Source organism: Platichthys flesus, chromosome 15 (assembly GCF_949316205.1).
Source record: "Platichthys flesus chromosome 15, fPlaFle2.1, whole genome shotgun sequence".
Taxonomy (NCBI): Eukaryota; Metazoa; Chordata; class Actinopteri; order Pleuronectiformes; family Pleuronectidae; genus Platichthys; species Platichthys flesus.
The window spans coordinates 20,520,692-20,546,841 of NC_084959.1; the positions used below are offsets into that span (position 1 = coordinate 20,520,692).

Below are 26,150 nucleotides of genomic sequence, written 5' to 3' on the forward strand. Positions count from 1 at the left end.
ATCCCACTCTATCCCATCTGCATACCTAAGTGTCCTTGGTAAGATACTGAACCCCTAAATGGCCCCTCATAAATGCTGAGTGTTCTAAAAATGTAAGTCGCTTTGGATAAAAGCGTCAGCTAAATGACATGTAATGTAATGTAATACAGGGGGTGCTCACATTACCTGATGTCCCACATTACCCCACTCTCCCCCACAGACTTTTGTGTTCAGTAGTTATACTCCTGAAAATAATCAATATTTGCCCATGAGAGTGAACTAGGGCGGTGAGTCTTTCACCAATGTGCTGAAGTGTCCTAGGGCAAAAAACGGAACCCCAAATGCTCCCCGATTGTTTTGCTGGAAGTGAGTAATTGATGTGTGATAGAGAAAGTGCTGCAAGTAGATGTCTTGTATGATTGTGTTCATGATTTGCAAATAAAAGCCTGTACTGTAGAGCACATTGAGTGGTCATACGGACCAGAAAACAACCACATAATTACAAACCATTTATCATTCATGGATTCTGGATTTTTAAATGAGTGAAATAAACACTCAACTCCATGGCTGGTCCAACCCCCAGCGGTAAATTCCCAGTAGGTGACAACGAACCTCTTGAGTTATTATGACATTTCAAAGCGACCAGCAGGGTCATTTAGTTTCCGATATAGACCCAAAGACTCAGTGTGCACAGTGGCCCCCGGCTGAGGCTGGCGGAGTTTGTTTTGAGAAGCCCACAAGCAGTTCGGACTTGAAAAAGCTCCGTGGCTGCTGCATCTTCGCTCTGAGCAGCAAAGGGGAAGTCCCCTCCTAGTGCATAACGTAAACTTGGCTCCAATAAAAGCATCCGTTGGCACCTCAGTGGACAACAGGAAATCTTTGTTTATCGAAAAACATCCCGTTGTTGACCTCGGGGTGCGTGACCCCTCTGGGTTGACGGCAGAGTGCCATGTAGTAGCCATGGTGGAGCCTGATATTTCAGGATCTCAAGTTTACTGAACAAAGCTTCCGTATCCTTAAGATAAACAACAAAGGCATAAAGTATGTGTGTGTATATATACTGACAGCATCAGTCCTACGTCAGACCCTCTGGCCCATGTCTGTTTGGTATGTATTGTTTAACATAGCGCCAGACTTATTGTCTGACATGCCCACGTTCAAGGACAAAACACCTAAAGTTAGAACTACAATAAAACAAATCCATTGACTGACAGTGACTTGACAGAGCTGGATGCAGAGCTGCTGAGTCTGTTTAATCCACCCAGTCAATGGGTTTTATTATGGTTCCAGGAACAGTTCCATATCATTCACAGTGACAGTTCGACACATATACATTTCCATACATTTCCTCACATACATATGTACTATATACCAGAGAATGGGTATATGTGTTTGAGTAAATACATGTTAAATAGCAAACATTCTACATCATATTGCATTGCATCTGCTAGCAGTTGTTTCTGCAGTTGTTTGCAGGAATGAAAGGCGGTGGAGAGGTTACATTTTGAGGTTATTTTATGTCACTTATTTTATTTCTGTATTTGTCTGGATCAAAATGAAACAACTGCAAATGATAATGAGCTATAACGTTTCACTATTCCACTAAAAATGCAAAAGTGTCAGTAAGTAAGTGAGCGTGTACAGTACAGGCAGTACCTGAGGTCAAGTTTCTTAAATGGCTGTTAACAATATTTGGTACAGTTTTTGGTCAAGGTGCATGCACATCTCATCATCTCATCAAAATCGTCACAGCCAGTCTGTGACTGCTCTCCTAACACAACACACCAACAGCTAGTCTTCTCTGTGAAGCTTATTTGTGTCTTCCACATTCTCCGAGGGTTGAGGTGCTGCGTTCCTCACACTTATCCTACGGTTTCGCCTCAGACGGTGCTCAGAGAACCAGTTGGAGACGGTCATGGCGAGCCGGAGGAGGCCCAAGCTGATGCAGTGCACCTCTGAGGTGATGGGGATGTCAGAGAAGAGGGCGTGGTCACGGCACATGAGGGCGCTCCTGCACTCAAAGTCTTTGACGATGTTGAGGATCTCCTGGCGCTCCGCCTGCCGCATCATCCCCCGTACGTTCAGCAGGGTGGAGACGTGCTTCTTCCTGTGCAGAGGAAGGATATGAGGAGGATGAGGAGGGGAAGGGAGGTAGACGGGTGTTAATGAAATCTCAGCCTGTTGGCTGTCATCAAATGATTATGAGAAACAGTCACATCTGTCTGAGTCATAGCATCTGTTCCTGGAACAGAATATTTGGTGTCACTTTCCATATATGAACCATTTCATAAGAAGTTGTAAGGTCCAGTGTTTCAGGATATCTGTCAGCAGAAATGGATCATAACATTGATAGTAATGTTTTCAATTGTTTCATGCATTGAAACTAAGAATCGTTGTGCTACGATCCACAGGGGAAGAATATCATAGAAAGAAAAAAAATCTCATCCAGCTCTTATTTGTGGCTTTGAACTAAAAGCATTAAGAAATGACTCATAAGGCATTGATAAACCCATTATTTGTTATATATTTAAATGTGGCATCTTAGGTATTCGCACAAAAGGAGTTGGGTTTTTGATTTTTGAGGCATAAATTGATAAGTCTGTCTGTCTGTCTGTCTGTCTGTCTGTCTGTCTGTCTGTGTGACTGTCTATCTGGCTGCCAGTTTGCCTGTCTGCCTGTCTGCCTGTCTGCCTGTCTGCCTGTCTGTCTGCCTGTCTGCCTGTCTGTCTGTCTATCTGTCTGATGTCTGTCTGTCTGCCTGTCTGTCTGGCTGCCGGTTTGTCTGTCTGTCTGCCTGTTTGCCTGTTTGCTGTTTTCCTGCCTGCCTGCCTGCCTGCCTGCCTGCCTGTCTGTCTGTCTGTCTGTCTGTCTGTCTGTCTGTCTGTCTGTCTGTCCGTCTGTCTGTCTTTCTTTCTGTCAATCTGGCTGGCGGTTTGCCTGTCTGTCTGTCTCACAATGTTAACTGCACTTCCTGTTATCGATGTAACAGTATTTGAGACGCAACCCCAAAGTTCACACTCCAGCTTGACGGACACAGCCCTCTGTGAGATGACTAAATAAGGAGGAAAGAGTGGAAGGAGGTTGGAAGGACTGACATGTATTCCCAGGTGTTGTCACAGTCTATGAATGGAGTGTGCTGGAGTTAAATGAAGCACCCAGAAATCTCAAGGAAGAGCGGCAGCCTCTGATCTCCCAAAATACCAGCAGGGGATGCCATAAAGTAAACAAAAGGGATGAGTCAAGCGGTGAGTTAGCATGTCTCCATGTCTGCACTGCTGTGTTTTGCTCTTCTCTTCCACACCTCTCTCTTTGATTCACGAGTTTTTACAAGTGTGGCACCAGTCTGTCTCCTGCAGGGTGGCAGGAACAGGAAGTACTCCGCAGCAGCTTCCTGTCTGCTCCGCAGAGGGCTATGCGTCACACACGGCCGTAGGTTGCCAACCGTCACCTGAGTCTTAATCTGTGCACAAACAGCCCCCGCTCCCCCATCCTCCCCGAGGCCTCTCAGCCTCATCCATTCTCAAAACAGACCCTCGCTCCTCTCCGAAAATAGCAAAGTTAATGTAGATATGTTTCCGTGCTCCTTTTCCTTGTTTTGATCCATTGTGACACACACACAAAAAAACATCCATAGTTTTACAGTTTCTCTGGTTTGGCTACGAGCCAACAACAGCAATCTGAATGTGTAGCCGTAAGCATAAAAGAGTATATGACCTTTTGGGGTTCAGAGACACTTCCTGGTTGCAACAGAAACATTCCAACACTGCTAATTTACTTAAGAGCCTCACCGTATATCTGGAAACTCTTTCACCAGAACAGCCACCTCCATCTGGATGGAGGGAGTGTCCTCCAGCAGAATGATGTCAGCCAGGTGGCAGATGATGCTGTCCAACCAAGATGAGCTTGAATCCTGAAGCAGAGAGAAGACAAATAAACTTCGATTAAAACCATGTGACAGGGTTTATTACCATTTTTAAATGTAATTTATATTCTCAATTTTCTTCCTTTTGGAAATTTGCCTGACTAAATGTGAAGTTCACTGCACTTTTTATTTGGTATCCCTGTCTATCCAGATGGCTTCTTCTGCCAATTATAAATGTGTTTTGAATAGGACGAAACAAAGATTAATACCTTCAAAGGTGAGAGGCCAAACATTTAGGTGATATCCTGAGAGAACAACAAAATTCCACCTCTGTTTTTCCAGGTCCTTTTTTTCCGTCAAACACTCAGGAAAAAGAAAGCAGCGTTCTTTGACTTTGCATTCACTAAAAATAATTTTCGGACGGCCATTAAAAACTATCTACCCCCAATGCCAAGTTCCCAGTTTCCACAGATACTTCATCTCACTCCTCCGCAAAAAAGGCCATCAAGGCCATCCCTGAGCCACATCAAAGCTGGCCAGCTGACAGGAACAGGAAGTTCCTCCTGAGCACAGCGGCTTCCTGTTGTCAGCCGAGGTGATGGACACTTGTTTGAACTCAGACACACAAAGGGGGCAAATGCCATAATGACAGGCCAAGTTGTTTTATACCCCCCCCCCTTGGCAAGTGCTAACGTAAGCCTAGTTCATCCATCTCCATCTCAATGACGGCAGCCATTTTTTAGAGCTCACTCCTGTATCAACACTGTCTGAGTTATTCCTGACCTAGGAAGTTTGAGGGTCAGACTCTGCATTCGCCTTTGCCAGCTCTGTTCACTGTTTTGAACAATCAGCATTTTGGAATCACTTATCATAGGTGGGGTCCCGAAAAGGAATCAGGTTTATGGCATCACCTGATTCAGTTTAATAAAGACAATTTTTGTGAATCATGTGAGAACCAGACTCACCAGATCTTTAAAAAGTCCTTTCAGCTGTTTGGCCTCATCTTGCAGACGGAAAGCCATCCTCTTCCTCATCTTGGAAGATGTGCAGATTACCCGTCCACGCATGATTGCTCGGACATACTCTACCAGGACCCGCCTGTGCACCTCACCCACCAGCGTCTGTCAGTCAATCATAACATTAGTTCCTCACTGGCTACATGTGACCTCAAGCAAAGACTGCATTTATGTCTACATGTTAAACTTCATGTGATATCACAGGTGTTACCTGATATGGTGGACAGTCCATTCGTCTGAATTTCTTAAAGTGTTGTTTAATGCTTGCTTCAATGGCTTCAAATGCCTCTGTGTTATTCAGCCATTTTCTCTTCATCAGTTTGTCAAAGAAAGGCTGCAACAACAGACCAAGATCTGATTAGTTAGATTAAAGTACATATAAGGAAGTGTTCTACTTGAGTACAATTTTGAGGTACTTGTGCTAACATGTATTGTTCCAGCACCATATACTTGTGCACCACTACATTTTCAGAGGAAGATATTTTACTTTATACTGCAGTAGATTTACTACATATACTAGTTATTTGTCAAACTTAAGTTTTGCATACAAAACATATGACTTTCTTGTAATTTGGTGACATTTTCCAATAAATATTTTGTTAGGAGTTTTATGCTGCAATTTAGTTTTTAATGGTTCAATTATATAATTAAATATCAAATATGCATCAATAAAACAAGAACATCATCCATCTGTACAATTTCTCTATATTACTATATGCTCTTTTTTGTATCACTTATAATGGAGTATATTTACCTAAACACTGCGGAATTTCTACTTTTTTTAAAAGATTCGTAGATTTCTTCACTTGCCCTGATATAGAGTAACAAAGGCTGAAATACTCATTTATGAATATGAAAATATATCTTACTATGCAAATACACAACGTAATAACATGTTAGGGGACCACTGAGCAGTCTGCTGCCTGCTAGTCTAACACGCATCTGTACAGGAAAAGGTGACAATAGAAATTATCTGCACAGTCATCGGGTCTAGTTAAAGGGAAACAAGCTGTACAGACTGAGATGAGTCTTGATCATGTCTTACTCACCCTGATGTGCTCAAACAGTCGATCAGTCAGCATCCTGACTGACTGGTTGATGATCCTGTCCAGAGACGAGTTGGCTCTCTGCGCTGACTCCTCACCGCCCTGTGGGTCACACTGCCTGCAGCGCTCCACAAATGATCTGGAGAACATAAAGAATGTGTGAAGCAGTGGTTTCAGCTACTGTGGTGCTCCCTGCACCATAGAATAAAATGCCATCTATTGAATGGTGATTTTTTTTACAATTGTTACCTCAGAGGAGGGCAGCAGTTGACTAGAGCTATGGTCCTGGAAACATATCCGTCCCCTCTGTCTCCAAATTCCGCCTGAGTGTCATGAAACATCTCCACCTTCCTGTTGAAACTAACACAAACAAGTTGTATGAAAATATTACTACAAAACAATTATCATGCTTTCTTTTTAAATACACTGTGGCATTCAAGATATCCTCAGGCTATATACAAAAAAATTGAAGCTCAATCAATTCAATTAAATTGCATTTGTATAGTGCCGCAAATCAAGGCCCTTTACATAATTAGGTCTGATAATATTGCAGAAAGGAAGCATATATAAAGTTTAAAGTAATGGCCCCATTACAGAACCTCGTGGAACACCATGAATAACTGTATGTCATAGACATGAACAAATTGTGTCCTCCAGTATGACTTAAACCAGCCTAGTGCTGGTTTTGTGATCCCTGCATGTTGTTCTAGTCTGTTACAAAATCTTGTGATCTATAGCATCAACAAAATGAAGTTCTGTGTTGACGAAATAGAGAATACTATTCCAATATCATTATTACTCTACTATATACCTACTGAAGTTTATTTAGTTTTTGCCATCTGAAAAAGGTTGCAAGTTAAATCCTGTTTGCTACTTTCACGAAGTTGAGTTATAACTTAACTCTCAGTCTTTGGTTGAATGTTTCTCTGATTTGATACTTTTTTGTTCGCATGTACTCACTTGTAGAGGAAATCAGCCAATCCATTTAGACTACAGCGAGCCACTCTTGCCCCAAGAAACTGGTTCACAGATGTGGATCTGTCTAAATCCACTTTTAGCCTCTGAAATTCAGTGAAAAGAAAGCAGTGTCTTAGAAAAATTGTTTAAATCATTCCAAGGTTTATTTCTCAGCAAAAATGGCATATGACGATGTACCTGGATGACAGAGCGTGCAAGGTGTGACTGATACTCCTCTATGTGCAGCGTCTGGGCCCATCGCCGCTCCTCTTCATCCAGAACCTGAATAAGCTCTGTTGTCACCTTGTCCTGAAAATCACAGAAAATTAAGAAAATTAAAACCTCTCAGTTGTTCAGATTTTCTAAGAAACAGAGAAGCAAAAACAAGATGTCATACCCTGACAATACTGATACAGTCCTGCTCCAGTCTGTCCACTGTGTCTTGGGGCAGAATTGTTTCCAGAGGGCTGTAGTTGATAGGTGTGGTTGTGCCAATGGTTCCTAAGACATCCCTGGTGGAAAGTGGTGAAATATTACTTCAGCTTTCTGGCTATTATTTCATGGGAGCACCCAGGTTCACTAACTAATTAGGTACCCTACCTGTTGTAGATGTTGTAGAACCAGTCCAGCAGGGAGTAGACATCTGATATCTGCAGCGGCCCACTTGTGATAGTGCGAAGACGTTTGGCCACAGCTCGATGGTAGCTCTCCAAGTACACCTGGAATGCAGAAAACTCCTCTGGGTAGATGGACACTGCATTCCTCCTCGCTGCATCAAGGTCATCCACCATTCTGCTCCTCAGACGGTCCAGGTACGAGGACAGTTGTCCTGCCTGTGTATCCACCTGATGTGGCAGGCTCCAGTCTGCAGCCTCTGCCACAGCCTGTCTCCACTTCATCTTCAGTCGCCGGGGACGCTGGTTGGTGTGGATTTGAGGGGTGTCCTCCTCAGGCTTTGTCTCCCCTCTCAGAGCCCACGTAGCATCCGCATGCTCCTCCTGTTGAATCACTAGCACCACAAGCCCAAGGTTTGGACCAGCACTGGGCTGGCGGAGGGACTCCCTCACTACGTCCCACATTTCCCTCTGCAGGGCCTCATACAAGAGCTCCACGTCTTTCACCTTCCGCCGACTCGAGTCCAGCGTTGCGTTGGAGCTGAGGGAGTCATCGAGTGACGAGGATGAGAAGGGGATCATGCTGAGGGGAGTGCCGGGACATAGCGTGGGAGTAAGGGTGGGAGTAGATGGGGTCGGCAGATGAGACAGTAGCTCACACTCTCGCTCCAACTCCTGCATGTGTGTGTCGGCCAGTAGAAGGTCCCTGTGGTTGACCAACTGCAGGATCTCCAACACTGTGGAGAGCAAGAAGAGGAAAATAGATCTGTTTATTTGCAACCTTCAGAAAATGGGGGATTAACCAAACATCCCGACTGCCTTCATTCATCATTATTAAGCAGCTGCGCGTGTGCCTGACTGACAAATTGGGTTATTTGTTGCTCATTCTGCACACTGTTCTATTCAGAGTGGGGGTCCCTGTGGAGTCTGTGAACAGTAGCCTGGTTGAACATCTATCTAGAGGAACCTGGAATAGGAGGAAGTGTGCTCATTTCCTGATTTCACAGTCTGCTGGTGATTGAACCCAGTGACTCTGGGATCTGGGGACCTCTCAAACTCATCAGAGAGTTTACTCAGATTGTCAAGTACAACTTAGACTAAACCATGTAGAGAAGAGTTCTAAAATATGAGGGACGCAACTCATAACAAATGATTCTTTGAGTTCTTAATATGTAAGTAGGCGTATGTGGTCAGGGTTTTATTACCTGAGAGGGGCTCTCTGGTTTTAACCACCGGCTCCTCCTCCATCGTTTCCTCCTCGTCCTCTTGGGAGGCCTTGTCGGACATGGATTCCCTCTTCAGCTTGCCCAAATTGACCATCCTGAGGAAGGAGGGCCGCCTGGAAGCCTCCGCCTCGATGTCTGTGCTCAGGTCCCCACAGGGCAGGCTCTCTCTGCGCTCCTCCTTACGTCGATCTGTGAAGCTGCACAATATCCACAGCAGCAGCAAAGAACGTGAATGACTGTGGCTGCAAGGGCTTTAATATGACTCACATTGATTGTATGCAGTTCAGTACACAGTATGAATGGTAATAAGGAGACTTGAGGTTTGTATTGTAGTGTGACTGCCAAGTAGCAGCTACAATCACACATCAGCCCTGACTGCCTATGTAAAAAATAGCTCAATTCAGTAAGCAAGTACACATGTCACTGGAAAACAAAGGAGGTTCCGTCGATCAGTAAGTTGTTATGGCACATTGCATAACTCCAGATAAAGTAAACACACTATATGTTCTGCTATTACTGACAAGCAAAGGTAACATGATAGCCGTTTTTCTATGTCACCTCTGGGACTCAGAGACTAATACATCACACTCTGAGAACTTTTTTTTTCTAGGGAATCCTTTGAATTAATTTGACCCCTGTTAATGTTATGGGATTTTATAAGCTTTTAATACCTGAAAATGTGTTTTCAATAAAGTTATCTTTAATAAAAAATCAATCCAAATTTTGTTTTACTTAATTCATGGAGGGATTGCTGCATCCATCAAATGGTGCCACTCTCCTTTTAATAAAAACACACTTAATTTCAATTTTTAAATCAAAAAATTCATGTGGTTCTTTGGGTTTACACATCATGTGCTGTAGATTTGTACAGTAGGGTTTAATATTATACACTGCATAAGCTAAGATATCATACTTAAAAATAACTCTACAAAACCTAAAACATTTCAACAAAACCTTTTTACTCTTCATATTAGAAATCCAAATAGAGATTCAATTAGATTAATTTGGTCTCCTTCCTCCCCACCCTCCTCACCGGAGTAGGGTCATAATTCCCTCTGAGCCTCTGCGGAGCCCTTTCTTTTTCTCCCTCTCTGGCGGAAGTGTATTTGAGTTTCCAGGGCTGTAGTGGGGGTAGTTGTTCCCCCACACGTTGCGTCCCGATATGCGGAGCCCCTTCCCCAGTTTTCCAAGGGTTTTGAGGGGTGACACTCCACAGATCCGCTCCAGGGTCCCCCTGAGAGGTTTCCCTTTCGGGTTCCCTGCCCCGTGCCTCTCCGAGTTCAACTCATTCTCCTCCTCTTCTCCATCACGGGAGGTCCTGAGCTGGTGGTTACCCCTGACCTTCCCCATGATAAGCCCCATGTCACCTCCATTCCTCGCATCCTCATCCAGGTCCACATCCTCAAAGGGGTTCAGGTTTTTGTTCAGATCCTTCAGGTCATTCAGATCTTTCAGATCATTGAGTTCTCTGAGGTCTAGGTCCAGCCGAGGCAGAATCAGTTCACCGTTCACTCTGGGGAACTCGTGGCAGCTCTTTGACCTTCCCGGGAGCTCCTTCAGAATGGGCATGGTTGTAAATTAGATTCTTGAAAAACTGAAAGACAGGAACAATGTGTGAGTCTCAGAATGACAGAAAGGATTATGCTTTATGTAGCGCAATCATTTATTATGAATGAGTCTCCAAGAACAGATCAGACAAGTTAAAATGTGATTGTCTCATTAACTTTAATATGATTTAGTTTATTTGACACTATCTGACACTACATATTTTACACTATTTGGTGCTTCATTTCTATTTGGGATAAAACATGACTTGTAGCAGTCTACTTCATTATTGATGGTTATTCAATATTTAGAAGTAATAACAAGGATATTTTATATTCTATTGTCTTAGAGAAAACAATAAGTTGTGTGACTGAAAAATCAAATCATGAGACGTGGGAAACTGTTTGCGGTCACCAGACAGTTTATATAAGCAGAATCAAAAACAGCAAATAAGAAATATGTATTCATAATATTGCTGCATCTAAGTGTGCTGCACTGCAGCCTTACATAAATATAACAGCACTCATCAACAAACACTCATGTGGACCTGGTCAGGAAAGGTCGACCTGCAGCTTGTTGAGACTAACCAACACATGATTGACAGGAGTGGTGTATACAGTATAGGATTCACTGTGGTGGGACTATTTTAGACAGTTTTCAGATCTCTTTTATTTATCAGTCATTACTTAAATGTAATAAAGACCTGGTCCCTTGATTGAAATGTATTGATTTTATTTTCTGCCGTGATTTCAGAGAATCAGTCTAACATAAAACTAAATCATGTTATTTCTGTCATATTGAGTTTCTCTTTTTGTCAGAACACTGTTCTGATTTCTGTTTTTAGTCACAAAGGATAATTGATTATGTTGTAATTAATTGGAAGACACAATGTAAAAGAGGTTGGTGTGGTTTATTTACCGGAGGCTGTCAAACCAGCCTGTTGTTTTTAGTGCACATTAATGAGACTGATATTGTTATTGACCTGTACCATTGGGTTTACACTCTCATATCAGGTGGGGCAGATACAGGAGGCGGAGCCCTTTTTCTGTGTAATTCTTAAAGTTCAGGCTTCAGCAAAGCTACGCAAATTAATTAGATATTTCCAAAAGTGAGTCATATTATAAAATTCCATCTTTGTGTCACTATCCTTCCTATTCAGCTTAGCAAGGAAACTCTATCCGCGGAAACATACTATTTTATGGATTTTTTTAATTAAAAACACTGTAACCTTGGGAGATAACCAGAACATTTGGATATCTCAGGGGCTGAAGCCTCATGTGCTTTAACTCTACCTTTGACTGTTTCTTTTTCTCTCTTGTATCCAATGACATCTAATTAGGAAGAAATCTTTTCACACTGTCTCAGCATACAGAAGGGTGATGTAAGTATTGTTTTAACAAACTCTAACATTGCTGTTTGACACTTTTTTACCCCAAAGCAGAAGCATTTATATAGCTTTTCTAGTTTTGATGACAACTCAAAGCACTTTACAGCACAGTTGTATAATTCACCCAAACACACATTAATACAGGTCATCTATATGCAGCTCTTTTTCACACATCTCTCACACACTGCCAGCAAAGTTGCGAGAGGCATATTTGGGGTTCAGACTCTTGCCCAAGGACACTTTGGCACTCCTCATGGAGAAGCCAGGGATCAAACCAGCGACATTCTGATTAGTGGAGGCTGTATCTCCTGAACCACAGCCCCCGTGTCTCAAACACTCAATCTTTCCTCTGTTTTTGTCACACAATATTCTTATGGCCTCACCACCCTTTCTGCTCATCCACATCTCTGTCCAAGGTATTCACCCCTCAGCACTTCAATTATACACTTACACCTGGAAACTCTATTATGAAACCAACCTCATCTGCAGACATTATTTTTTGTGAACATAAAGTTACAATTATCGGATCTCAAGCTGATTTCTATGCTGAAATAATGGTTGTAATTCATGTCTTTGGGTCATAAAGAGAACATAAACTCTATCTACATATCCATTTTGTCAGCTTTTGTGGAATTTGCTCTGGTATCATGCATTTCATTTTATTTTTGAATGTCTGAACATAGTCTTCAAACATCTAATGTGATGCTGAAACAATTTAATAACCTTTGATTATCTATTCCTATACTTATCTATTGGCCTCTCCCAGAGGTGGGGGCCAGGCAAACACTTGTAAAGAGGTTTAAAGTCTCTAAAGGAAAACTGTCTTGTGAAAACATAGGTGGAAAAAAAAACTCTGACATTAATAAAAGATTTTGATGTATATGCAATAATTGTATCTGTTTTGCTGTGAACTTAAGTCTAGGTTAGAACCTCCGTCACTACAATATCACAAAAAGCAGAGAGAGTCAGCACACAAGACAATCAGGTTTTTTATACTTTCCATACCAGAGTAAGTGACAGTTACCTTCAGTATGTCAACAACACAAAAGGATGAGCAGCTATCATAGATTAGGCAACAACTAGTAAAACCTCAACAGAGAAACACAACAATATGGACACTGATTGGAATCAGGTCTGTGAGTACAGAGGATGAGGACCTACCTGATATGATGGGTTTGCAGTCTTTTAGTACAATCTCATCCTGGAGTGTGTGGCTGTGCGTGCTGCCAGGCTGTGAAGTGTGTGGATGTGTGTGTGCGACTGACAAGTGTGAGAGCGTGTCTGAAAGTACTCGGTGGCTCAAGAGAGCAATGTGGCTGCCTGTGGTTTCCTGACGGGCCCTATTGTGGTGGAAGGTGATATGTTTTCCTGAGGAAAGGCCCGTCCCGTCCTTTCGCCCCCCTCCTAAGCCAAAGACCCTCTGTCCCCACCCCTACACCCGCACCCCAGGGACCTTTCTAATTACAGTAATTACATTAACTGTACAGCAAAGGAAAATAGAGTTGGACAGAGCATTCCTCTGCAGTGCTTTATGATTTTCAGCTTGCGTGTTTGCGTGCATGTGATCTTATACGTGTGTGAGTGCCCTGACTGATTTCTAGTTTATTGAAGCACAGAATGAGGATGATTCAACGTCAACGGCCTTGAGTCCAAATTCCATTCATACACCATCTGCCATCTGAGCATTCATCCTCAGAGGAAGACCTTAAGTGGACAGATCTGAACTGAAGTGAGGATCAACATTCTGACGCTGCCACATTGTCTTTGGTCAAATGCAGCCTCAAGGTCACTGCAGCCACGGCACGGCTCTAATGTCACACACAGACCAGAGCTGTAAGATGAAACAGTTGAAGGATATATGCTATATGTGTGTGTGTGTGTTTGTGTGTGTGTGTATGTTTTTGTGTGTGTGTGTGCGTGCGTGTGCGTGTGTGTGCCTGTGCGTGTGTGCGTGCGTGTGTGTGTATGCGTGTGTGCATGTGTGTGTGTGTGTGTGTGTGTGTATGTGTGTGTGTATGTGTTTATCAATCAATCAAATTTTATTTGTATAGCCCATATTCACAAATTACAATTCATCTCATAGGGCTTTAACAGGGTGTGACATCCTCTGTCCTTAACCCTCAGCAAGAGTAAGGAAAAACTACAAAAAAACCTTTTAACAGGGTAAAAATATGTAGAAACCTCAGAGAGAGCCACATGTGAGGGATCCCTCTCCCAGGACGGACAGAAGTGCAATAGATGCCACGTGCAGGAGAACATCATCAATAATCAAAGTCTCTAGCAGCATTGATGAGGGTAGACATCCCGAAGGACAACCCCAACATGACATGCCAAGTAGTCCCGCTGCAAGCACAGTCCATGCTCAGCAACCATCTAGACCACGATCCACTATCCAGACCAGACGCCACTCCAGTCCTCAGTCACCGTCCACCGCCGCCCACCAGGACCCATCACAAGCCACCACCGCGGCCCTGGTCCACCGCCCGTGCCCAATGCCAACGCGACACAGGGTCCGCCACCAGCACCATGATCAGCCCACATGATTCAGAATCCGCCACACTGGATCCAACACCGCGACCCCCGGTGCGCGACCCACAAACCGCAATCCATGGTGCGGCCACAGAGGCCCTGGATCTGCGGGTGATAAAGCAAAGGGATGCCGGGGAAGGGGGATAGGGATGGAGAAGAGGAAGGAGAAGCTGGAAAGAGAAGCTCCGTGTGTCATGTGTCATAAAATAGAACAAGTAACGTTCTGGTGCACTAATTAGCTCTAACTATAAGCTTAGAGCTAATAGTTATGTGTGTGTTGCACTTAAAAAAGTAACAAAGCAAAGCTACAAGGTGGGACACCTCAAATGTTCTATGCTCATTGTGGCCCCCTACTGCCACACAGTGTACACTTTGGTGTAGGACAGGATATAAAGTCTTGTACAGACATGACCTCATTGGACAGTTACCAATGAATGAATCGGATAACTAATTAAATATCTATGCATCATGTGCTGTGTATTCCATGCAGTCATCAAGCTACTGTAAACTCACCGGCCCTCAGTTCCACACCTTGAATATTACGTTCTATTTCTCTATGCTTCTTAACCTGCACTTTGATACATGTGTGCTGAGAACAATGTTGGACTTAAATGTGTAACACTTACAGTTACACAATATGTTTTTCTTTCTAACGTTTAAAATAAGTTCAATTTATCACTTTTTTCTATCTTTAGATTTAGCTGCAGATGGTTTTAAGGGTAAGCAAAACAGAAATGTGTATTTTATTAAATGGTCTGTATTTCTATGGTGCTTATAGTCTTAGTCAAACTGCCAACATTCTGCATCGTGGACAACTCACTCTATCTCCTGAGTCACAGCAGCCTTTATATTAATTCACATATTAAGATTTCATAGGACCTCCACAGATGAGTATCCCTTTAAATATTTACCATTTGCTGTATAAGTATAATAAACAAACAATGTCCCATTTATTTGTGCCATCAACAAGAATGTAAATGCAAATATATATATATATTAATATATACGTATATGTCTTTGAGTATGCTTGAGTATAGAGAGGAATAATGTGCGAAACAAATGCATGTATGTCATTAGTCTTGAGGAGGAATTATACAGCTGTACGGTATATAGTCTGCCACACTGTGACAACGCTCAAATATTATACACAGACGTAGAATACTGCAAGAAAAAAAAAACACCCATAGTGAAAGAAATGGTTTAATAAGAAACTCAAAGCTCTTTACAGAATCAAAGTTAAGTGAAAAACTGAAAATGAAGTAATAACTCAGTAGCAGTAAACTGTCATTAAAAACGACAGTGTAAACAGGATTACTGCCAGTGTAACATTTTACTGTACATGTAGATGTATAAGTAGATATGACAATAAATAACTTTTATAATTTAACATAAAGTTATATATGCATCTAATTGAGCTGTGTTAAAGTTGTGTAACGTGTGTTAAGTGGAAGGTGAAACATACCTGCCACAGTGCAGCTCAGTGTTACATTGTTACATACATTGATATAAAAATGATGTGTGATATTAGACATGTATAAGGACGTTATGTGAAAAAGAAGAGCTGTACATTCTCTTTTTCCATCCTTTCATCTACTCTCAGTCGAGTAAACGTGTGAGTCGCATGTTTCAATGCTGGAAATAAATCCTGGTCTTAACGGAAATAATGTCAGAAGAGAGATACATGATGTGAATAATTTATATTTTGCTTCCTGTATGTTCACTGACTTATTATCCACACATGAGAATGTAAATAAATGCTTAAAGGAATTGTTACATCTGCTTTCTTACCAAGACTTTAATGAAAAGCTTGATACTCCTTGAATATCTGTTCATTAAATATAAGGCTGTAGTTAGCTCAGCATAAGGACTGACAAACAGGGTGAAGCAGCCAGTCTGGAGAGAGGAAAGAAAACTGTTCAAACAGCACCTCTGAGTTCAGTAATTGTTCAATCCTCACAAAAATTAAAAGTAAGAACTGCAACCTGTGGGTTTACGGGACATATGGGCCAGACTTTTGCTTGACTGATAGCAGGAACTTCATGGAGTCCTGTTATCAATGAGAGGATGCTAGAAGACCAGTGAGTACATTACTTGCATGCAAAATAACAAAACGGGGATCTACACGTCAACACAACGGGACATAGTGCTGCTAAACTCCTCAGGGGATCTTTATTGGTGGTATCGATCTTCTCATCTGTGGGTGTTTTGGTCGGGGTCTTGTCAGAGGGTTTTGTTTTGGCCTCGAGTTTGGTGGTATTGCTGCTGTGAGTTGTTGAAGTGGTAGGGCTCGTGGCGGTAGTGGCTGTGACAGATGACCGGATGCTCGATGCCTTCGCTCTGCAGCTCGTCCTGCTTCTGAACGCCCTCCAGCTTTCCCACCAGCTCCTGGATGAAAGTCTGCAGAAGATCAAAATCATCACAGGGAGCAGAGGCAACAGCTTTCCAATAAGCCTATTCAGCAGATACTCTGTGTATAATTATGACTCATGTTGAATAAATAAGATCAACACTGAGGGTGTCCTACAATTGTGATATAGTCTTTTATAACCATGAACGCGCACACTAGTTTACTGTAATTTGCCGTAGTTTACCGTGCTCCCAGGGCTTATACTGAATTTTTAAAGGAATTCCCTGAGTTTTTATCAAACTTAGTCCTAAAGACCGATAAAATTATTATCGTTGGTGACTTGAATATTCATGTTGATAATAATAAAGATTGCCTTAGCGTAGCATTTATTTCAATACTAGACTCTATTGGTTTCAGTCAGTGTGTGCACAAACCTACTCATTGTGGTAACCACACACTTGACCTTGTATTATCGTACGGTGTCGGAATTGAAAATTTAACAGTACTTCCGCGCAATCCAGTTCTATCAGACCATAATTTGAAAAATCAAAGGTTATTAAACCTTTGATTTTTCAATAACTGAATATATGCCACTAATAAAAAATTCATTTTCTAGATGTCTACCTGTTGTAGCTAAATTTAAGGAGATAATCCCAATTACATTTAAACCCATATTAGCAGTAGATATAAACAACAAATTCTTTAAAACCCTGAGCTCCATTGAGATCGACCACCTCGTCGATAGCTCTGCAGACTCATTACGATTAACATTAGACTCAATAGCGCCTCTAAAAAAGAAAAATGTCAAACATAGTAAAATAGCTCCGTGGTATAATTCCCAGACAAATGAGTTAAAACAATTATCAAGAAAACTAGAAAGGAAGTGGCGCTCCAGCAACAATGTTGAAAATCTAATAGACTGGAAGAATACCGCCTACTATTCAAAACTAATAGAAGAGAATAAAAACAACCCCAGGTTTCTCTTCAGCACTGTAGCCAGGCTGACAGAGAGTCACACCTCCACCGAACCCAGTATTCCTCGATCCCTAAATAGCAATATCTTTATGACCTTTTTTAATGATAAAATTCAAACTATTAGAAATAAAATCAACCATCTCCTGCCCTCAATTGGCACTAATACCCTCCCAACAACAGAGATCTCAGAAACAGCTGAGAATCCTACCCATTACTTAGACAGCTTCTCTCTGATCACCCGTGATCAGTTTACCAAATTATTCTCAGGTTCTAAACCAACAACCTGTATCTTAGATCCCATTCCTACCAAATTACTTAAAGAAATTCTGCCCCTAATTGATAGTTCGTTACTTAACATTATCAATCTGTCATTATCATCATGTTATGTACCACAGTCTTTTAAAATAGCTGTCATCAAACCCCAACTCAAAAAACCCACCCTAGACCCAGAGGTTTTAGCCAATTACAGGCCAATATCTAATCTCCCCTTCATTTCTAAAATCTTAGAAAAAGTTGTTGCCAATCAGCTGTGTGAGTTTCTCCAGGAAAATAATATATATGAAGACTTTCAATCGGGGTTTAGAGCCAATCACAGTACAGAGACAGCCTTGGCAAAAGTCACTAATGATCTTTTAATAGCCTCAGATCAGGGACTTGTGTCTGTCCTCGTTCTGTTAGATCTCAGTGCAGCATTCGACACAATTGACCATCAAATTTTATTACAAAGACTCAAACAGTTAATTAACATTAATGGAACCGCCCTTAACTGGTTTAAATCTTATTTTTCTGATCGCTCCCAATTTGTGCAAATTAATGATGAGTCATCTGTGCGCACCAAAGTTAACCATGGTTTTATTCTCATTATATATGCTTCCACTAGGAAACATTATCAGGACACACTCGGTAAATTTCCACTGCTATGCGGATGACACCCAGTTATATTTGTCAATAAAACCTGAACAAAGTAATCAATTAACTAAACTTCGAGCATGTCTCAAGGACATAAAAACCTGGATGACCCGCAATTTTCTCTTATTAAACTCAGACAAAACAGAGGTTATAATACTTGGCCCCAAACACCTTAGAGACACATTATCTAATGATATAGCTGCGCTAGACATTGCCCTTGCTTCCAATGACACAGTCAGGAACTTGGGAGTGATCTTCGATCCTGATTTATCCTTTAATAGTCACTTAAAACAAATTTCTAGGACCGCTTTTTTCCACTTGCGTAATATTTCAAAAATTAGACATGTCCTTTCACAAAAAGATGCAGAAAAACTAGTCCACGCCTTTGTTACATCGAGACTGGACTATTGTAATTCATTATTATCAGGCTCCAGCAGTAAGTCGTTAAAGACTCTACAGCTTGTCCAAAATGCCGCAGCACGAGTCCTGACGAGAACAAAGAGAAGAGAGCACATTTCTCCAATATTAGCATCGCTACACTGGCTTCCAGTTAAATCTAGAATAGAATTTAAAATTCTCCTCCTCACCTTCAAGGCCCTTAATAATATAGCGCCTTTTTACCTTAAAGAGCTGTTAGTACCTTATAAACCCGCTAGAGCACTCCGCTCACAGAATTCAAGCCTACTTGTCGTCCCTAAATTCTCTAAAAGTAGAGTAGGAGCCAGAGCTTTTAGCCATCAAGCCCCTCGTCTGTGGAATAATCTACCACTTTCAGTTCGGGAGGCAGTCACCATCTGTTCGTTTAAAAGTAGGCTCAAAACCTTCCTTTTTGATAAAGCTTATAGTTAGAGCTAATTAGTGCACCAGAACGTTACTTGTTCTATTTTATGACACATGACACACGGAGCTTCTCTTTCCAGCTTTTCCTTCCTCTTCTCCATCCCTATCCCCCTTCCCCGGAATCCCTTTGCTTTATCACCCGCAGATCCAGGGCCTCTGTGGCCGCACCATGGATTGCGGTTTGTGGATCGCGCACCGGGGGTCGCGGTGTGGGATCCAGTGTGGCGGATTCTGAATCATGTGGGCTGATCATGGTGCTGGTGGCGGACCCTGTGTCGCGTTGGCATTAGGCACGGGCGGTGGACCAGGACCGCGGTGGTGGCTTGTGATGGGTCCTGGTGGGCGGCGGTGGACGGTGACTGAGGACTGGAGTGGCGTCTGGTCTGGATGGTGGATCGTGGTCTAGATGGTTGCTGAGCATGGACTGTGCTTGCAGCGGGACTGCTTGGCATGTCATGTTGGGGTTGTCCTTCGGGATGTCTACCCTCATCAAATGCTGCTAGAGACTTTGATTATTGATGATGTTCTCCTGGCATCTATTGTGGCATCTATTGCACTTCTGTCCGTCCTGGGAGAGGGATCCCTCACATGTGTCTCTCTCTGAGGTTTCTACATATTTTTACCCTGTTAAAAGGGTTTTTAGTAGTTTTTCCTTACTCTTGCTGAGGGTTAAGGACAGATGATGTCACACCCTGTTAAAGCCCTATGAGATGAATTGTAATTTGTGATATACAATATGGGCTATACAAATAAAATTTGATTGATTGATTGATAGTTTATTTTGAGTTTGCTGAAACCCGCTCAAAATAGTCCCCACAAAGATAAACTATTTACTCCAGTATGGGCAATTGTTAGCTAAAATCCAAATGTATTACTAAAGCCCACATTTACAAATCACAATTTGGCTCATAATGCTTAAAAATCTGTACTAGTTTCAACGCTTGACTAAAGTGAGTAAAAACTGCCAAAAAATAATAAATACAGAAACCTCAGGACAGACCAATGCCTCGTGTAACCAAGACAGTTCCGTTCGTACTTACTACTGAGTAAACAACTGGAAAAGGCATTCATAAACATGATACTGTAGATTGATAGTTTCTGCAATATGCATGTTAGATGTGGACATGCTCCAATGCATCTATGACTCTTATAATATGTGTATGAATGGATAATTCTGGCCATTAAACACATGGTCAATTTATACAGAAATGAAGAAGCTCTGTTTTCTTTTTTAAAAGAATGTTGTTGTTGCAGAGGAGGCACTTGGACATTTTCCAAGGAAGTATTTCAGTTTTGTGCTCATACTTTATATGGAAACATCTGGAAGCATCTGGATCACTGGCCACTGACTGTTAGCCCTGTGTCACTCTTGCCTGTTGGCACTACTAATTAAACCACTATTAAACGTGTAAAGCAACATTCATAGAGCCGTTAGCAGAGCAGTTACAATGTGGAAGTTATTTTCCACCCTGTTGTTTTGAAGGACTTTGAGTGATATTATGTCCATAGATGGAAGAAGGCTGAGGAGAGCAGCTGGCTCCCAGGAGGGCGCCTTCAGGCCCAGTAGACGAAGTTCTTATTTTGTGTTATGATCCAACGGTTGTAAATGCTCATAATTCCTTATGAACCCAATCAAATAAAGTCACAGTGTATCCTTGTATGTACACACCACACAACGCTTTCTAAACATCCCCTTTGGTTCACATCCTTTAGTGCTGTCTGTGTTTCGTGGGGAGATTTTTCCGCCTGATAAAAAATGCAGCATGCAGATGAGCAGTGTTATGTCAACAGTACGAGATGCAATGGCCAAAACAATCAGACAAATACTGACAAGTATTTGTTCCGCCCTGGAATCGCTTGGTTATGTTTTCCTTCGAGAGACATTCATCTGGGGTGATAAAGTTAAGCGTTGTCTTGGCTGCGGCCGTTCGTGTTGACACTAATTTACTGTCTGTACATATCTTTAGGAGCGAACTTTAGTCACATGATGTCGATTTCTCTCAAAGGACAAGCTCAGAGTTGATCAATTCTGTTTGAGAAAAATTATCTTATTCCCATATATGAACACTGAAACAAGTTCTATTGTCTGTAATCCCTTGTCGACACTGGATATTAATATATCCCTTTTCTAATGTCTTTCCAATGTAAGTAAAGGGAGACATTTGCCTTCAGCCAGAGAGACTTTACACTTTTTTCTATTTTAAGCCAAACCAAGATATTTTCCTAAGCCTAACCAAGAAGTAGTTTTGTTGCCTTAAGTGTGACTGAAAACTGTGGCCAGAAATTCCTAAAGTCAAACTTCTCCCACCAACGATCCACAGTCCTCACTCTACAAAAATACAATCCAAAGGTTATCTGAAGTGAAAATAAGGCTACAGTTATTTGATGCTCAGCACAGAAACTTTTAAGATGCAAACTTAGTTTGACTAACTCTGTTTCCTGAGGCCTCATTAACTTCTCATAAACTCTGGAATAAACTTTGAACCAGAACAAACTGTTTCAGGGTTTATATACCTGGGTTGGGCCACATTACTTTGGAATCTAGTCAGCTACTGAAAACAACTTATATGGCAGTTAAACTATTGAAACTGCACTTCTTGTGCTGTATGTGTCTGAAATTGAAGTGATCCGATATTTTTCCTTGCCACAAGATGGAGCACTTGACAACAAAGCTCTTGTCACAGGCACATTTCTCCTTAATAAACATCAGTGGTTCTCATGAAAACAAAGTATTTGCCATAAAGCTAACCAAAATATGATACATTAATAAGCCTTGACAAATTAAATTAATCTGGGCTGATTGTAGTAACCTATTATATAAATTATTATGTAATTATGATGTAATCTATTGCTACCCAAACCTGCATATCTATGTGTGAGTGCTGTTTAACAACAGACTTCAGAATGTGCACCCATACTTTAATGATGCACCTTATCATAGTGTCTGAGATAGCAGCATCTTCCCTGGGCCTCCCTGCTAACCTAACCCTCCTGTGTGATGAGGAGTCAGGTGCTGCAGCTTCATCCTCCCGCTCTATGTGTGTATACTTTACATGCAGGTAATCAGTTGTGTCTTGGCTTAAAAACGTACCTCTGTGTTGTTACTGCACTTTTGAAGAACCTCCTGTTCAAAAAATAAGGAGACGTAAGAAATCAGCAACACAAATACATATTTATGAATATTCTACAAAAAAAAAAACATATTGTCACTTCAGCAGTCAGTGTTGTATAAAATATCAGTTTCAAACATGATTGAGTGACTCTCTGATTGGTGCTGAAACCTGAAGAAACCCAATGATAGATCTCTGTGACTGAAGACTTAACAGTTATCAATGTTGGATTATTAAGAAAATCTTCTATCACACAATCAGCACCGTCTCATACTTTTTGAATGACCTCGTTCGTTTTACCTGTAACTTTTTCACTCTGTCCTCGACGTTCGGCAGATCGATCAACTCGTCAATGTTTACCTCCTCTGGTATGTCACCCTCCTGAATTAAACACAGGATCAACACACACGTCACTATACAAGAAGGATGTCCTGAACCAACATTTCCCCACTGCCACTTGAGTCTGTAAAAATTCCTCATGCAGTTTGCGCATTTATTCCCACGTATTCAAAACGTGACCAATGCTTGCGGCATGTTATACTTTTACTAACTGAAATGTTTAAACCCACAGGAGCTGCATCGACACATGAAATGGAAAACTATAGATGTTAAATGTATCATAAAGCTTTCAAGTATATTTCAGTATATTTCAATATTATTTAAGCAAATATTCAAGTTAGAGTTGTGGTTAATGAAGGGGCCAGGTCCGGTAATAATAGAATTGTTGTTACTAGTTCATGCCATAAGTCTTACGATACAAATTGTTATTTGTCAATATGGGCTATACGAATGAAATGTGATTGATTGATTGATGTTGGGGGACCGTCTTGTGTTGTACACAGACCAAGAGTGATGAGTACTTAGAGCTGAATTTACTGTGAAGACTGACAGAGTTCAATAAAGTCACAAGTAAAGTGAAACAAGACAAGTGCTTACATCGCCCATTCTGTATGAATTAGTGGGAACGAAACAGAATGAAACAGGTCTTGACAGGGAGGAATGTGTGATATACATAAAAATAATATAATTGGTTGTGCTGCCCTCATGTGTCTGACACTCTGAGCAGCTTTATAGGTCATTCAGAAGCCCAGAAATCACTAAGTCTCACAAATCCTGTGAATATCAGGAATACGAGATGCTTGAGAAGATAAATGAATAGAAAGATAAAAGCACAAAGAGAACCTATTCATGGGTTTCATGCTGAGCCTGTGTAACCAGGTTAGAAAAATGTTAGAACCTCCTCAAACATTAAGCAAAAATGATGTCCTCTTCGGTTCAGCCTACACCCTCTTCATGTCAATCATTTGTGTTGTTAGGCTCTGGAGGCTGAATAGCAACAATGTTGACGCAGTACAGTAACAGGGGCCTGCTATGTGTGAACAAACAGCCTTTGTATCAGCTGAGTGAAGGGACAGTCTCAACCAGCCTTCCACACCACTGCACTGTTCTGCCTGTGGAATCAGGCATTGGCCCATAAGATTGTAACTGAAAAAATTATCATGCATCAATCAAATTTTGTATCATATTCACAAATCATAATTTGCCTCATGGGGCTTAACAAGGTGCACAAACCTCAGCCCGTAACCCAACAGAGAGAGGAAAACACTACAAATCACCCTTCTACCAGGGGAACAACGCAGAGAGCTCAGAGAGCCACATGTGAGGGATCCCTCTCCCAGGACGGAGAGACAATGTCTGACAGAGATGAGGGGGGTCATGTAAGACAGAGCAGTAATGGGAGGGACTTTTCAGTTTCACAACATGACTGTGGCATGCAGTAGAGTCCCTGAAGGCTTAACAGTCCCCTTACGACACCACATTCAAATTCAGAACATCCTGATTTTTATTTAGATCAGCAACAAATTGCACACACTCATAACTATCGATGCCTGATTAGTTTAATGGAATATTCTCTGTTTGAAAAGCGGTGTAGTTTGCAATGTTAAACAAAGGAATTAAAAAGATTCCTGGATCTGCCCCCTGATGAGGATTCACACTGAAAGATGAATGGGTTCATGTTAGGCCCACAACCAATCCATCCACTATTCTTGGAGATCTGTCCATTTGATTTTGTGTAATCTTGCTTAAAAACAAACAAACCAACAAACAGACGGGGCAAAAAACCTAACCTCCTTCACAGAGGTAATAATTTTGCAAGTCTGACCCATTATTTTATGTACTAAGGCTGTTTTACAACTAAAAAGACAGATTAATAAACAATGAGGAATATGTTCTAAATAGACCATACCTTCATATAAAATAAATGTTTTGAGTATAAGAGGACGATGTGAATAAATCACTGGTTTATAAGATGAAATTAGTTTTGTCCTTATTTCTCACAGAGCTTCCTTATTGTGATCATCTAATGTCTAGTTATACTTTAATAAAAATCAACACAATCCTGCTTTAACGTCCAAAAAGGAACTCTTCTCCCCCATGACTCCCCCCTGAGAGATCCCACTCCCCCAGCAGCTGCCTCAGCAGTCACATGCACAGTGTCCACTTGCTCCTGGGACATATACATACTGCTCTCATCCGCCATAACCTTCTCCTTGTCCCTTTTCCTCATCATTCACACTTCTCTCAGTTCCACACTGTCCATGTAAGGCCTGCAGAAACGCCCAAAGACAGACACATGGATCCAGAGAAGAAGGGGACAGCTGTGGAGTGCACATCTGCACCAGCCCAGACCTTGTAAGGAGAACCACCCTCTGCTCTGAGGTAAACACCTCATATATCACAGTGGGCCTCTGCTTCAACACTGTCAGCTCACTGTGGCACAAACAATTTCCATTCACTGTCTTTTCTCATGAATTTTGTAAATGTTATTTTCTTGATGTGCCCTGCTCCATGCACGCTCTGTCGGTCCTTGGAGAGGAATCCCTCACATGTGCCTCTCTGAGCTCTCTGCATTGTTGCCCTGGTAGAAGGTGTTTTGTGGTTGTTTCCTCTATCTAGTGGGTTACGGGCTGAGGATTGTGCACCTTGTTAAGCCCTATGAGGCAAATTATGGTAAATGCTTATTTTTTTCAGTTACAGTCTTATGGGCCACCTCATGCCTGATTCCTTGAACCTATTCTGATGAATGTTATTTGCTGATTAGATGATAGTACAGCAGCAGCCTCAGCAGCCCCCCCCCCCCCCCCCGCCTGCGGACACGCACCTGACCCGCGTACAGCCGGTCCAGGCTCTCGTCGATCCACTTCTCCAGGTCTAGCCGCCTCTGTAGCTCCTTCCTGTTGTACTTCACCGTGACCCGTGCGTGTCTCTTCGGGATACTACACCCCTGGTCCTGGTGCGACTCCGGGTCCGATGGCGATACTTCGTCACCCGCCAAAGGCGTCGTGCTGGTCCGGTCCTCTGCCATGTCTTCTGGGGACTGGTCTGACTGGTTCCTCGTGTCTTTCTTTGAGGAGGGGAGAGAACTGGGAGGCGGCGACAGCTCAGACAGGCTGACTGACTACTGCTACTGCTGTTTATTCACAGAGCATCATCACAATTACTGAGGAACTATTTATACATCAGATCACATTATCTCCATAAATCATGTAACAAAGTGTAATATATTATCATCATTAGTAGAATTAGTAGTAATATGTTATGATTATTATCATTAGTAGTATTAGTAGTAATATGTTATGATTATGATTATGATTTAGATTATGATTGTCGTTTTATTATTCTGTTATCACCTGTTGTTGCTATCATACAAAATTACATCTACAAATATTTTTCTCTTATTCGTTATAATAAGTCTGACAGCTGAAATATAATGGTTACACGACTGTTTTCACCCCTTATTTCTAAT

The 26,150-nt window shown here is 41.7% G+C and overlaps 2 protein-coding genes across 2 annotated transcripts; both read right to left on the minus strand.

The window, feature by feature from the left end:
* Positions 1 to 1,226: 1,226 nt before the first annotated feature.
* exoc3l2a (exocyst complex component 3-like 2a) lies at positions 1,227 to 12,935 on the minus strand. Its single transcript, XM_062406933.1, has 13 exons — positions 12,794 to 12,935; positions 9,734 to 10,294; positions 8,680 to 8,897; positions 7,461 to 8,211; positions 7,258 to 7,372; positions 7,059 to 7,169; positions 6,864 to 6,964; positions 6,153 to 6,263; positions 5,907 to 6,042; positions 5,069 to 5,191; positions 4,807 to 4,962; positions 3,768 to 3,889; positions 1,227 to 2,086 (listed from the first exon to the last, which is right to left on the minus strand). Exons 2-13 carry the CDS (start codon positions 10,267 to 10,269, stop codon positions 1,771 to 1,773), a joined length of 2,796 nt encoding a protein of 931 aa, XP_062262917.1. The 5' UTR covers positions 10,270 to 10,294; positions 12,794 to 12,935; the 3' UTR covers positions 1,227 to 1,770.
* Positions 12,936 to 15,359: 2,424 nt separating this feature from the next.
* ppp1r14aa (protein phosphatase 1, regulatory (inhibitor) subunit 14Aa) lies at positions 15,360 to 25,765 on the minus strand. Its single transcript, XM_062407063.1, has 4 exons — positions 25,506 to 25,765; positions 22,643 to 22,723; positions 22,324 to 22,356; positions 15,360 to 16,558 (listed from the first exon to the last, which is right to left on the minus strand). Exons 1-4 carry the CDS (start codon positions 25,707 to 25,709, stop codon positions 16,382 to 16,384), a joined length of 495 nt encoding a protein of 164 aa, XP_062263047.1. The 5' UTR covers positions 25,710 to 25,765; the 3' UTR covers positions 15,360 to 16,381.
* Between the last annotated feature and the right edge of the window lie 385 nt (positions 25,766 to 26,150).

What these genes read in the sequence shown, in the direction of transcription:
- ppp1r14aa (XM_062407063.1), bottom strand. Translation starts at nt 25,709, where the DNA reads ATGGCAGAGGACCGGACCAGCACGACGCCTTTGGCGGGTGACGAAGTA. An exon ending in ACAGAGTGAAAAAGTTACAG is followed by an intron (nt 22,357 to 22,642) that starts GTAAAACGAACG and finishes TTTTTTGAACAG; the next exon opens with GAGGTTCTTCAAAAGTGCAG. An exon ending in AGTGCAGTAACAACACAGAG is followed by an intron (nt 16,559 to 22,323) that starts GTACGTTTTTAA and finishes GATCTTCTGCAG; the next exon opens with ACTTTCATCCAGGAGCTGGT.
- exoc3l2a (XM_062406933.1), bottom strand. Translation starts at nt 10,269, where the DNA reads ATGCCCATTCTGAAGGAGCTCCCGGGAAGGTCAAAGAGCTGCCACGAG. An exon ending in GGAATTATGACCCTACTCCG is followed by an intron (nt 8,898 to 9,733) that starts GTGAGGAGGGTG and finishes GATATTGTGCAG; the next exon opens with CTTCACAGATCGACGTAAGG. An exon ending in TTCTACAACATCTACAACAG is followed by an intron (nt 7,373 to 7,460) that starts GTAGGGTACCTA and finishes ACTTTCCACCAG; the next exon opens with GGATGTCTTAGGAACCATTG.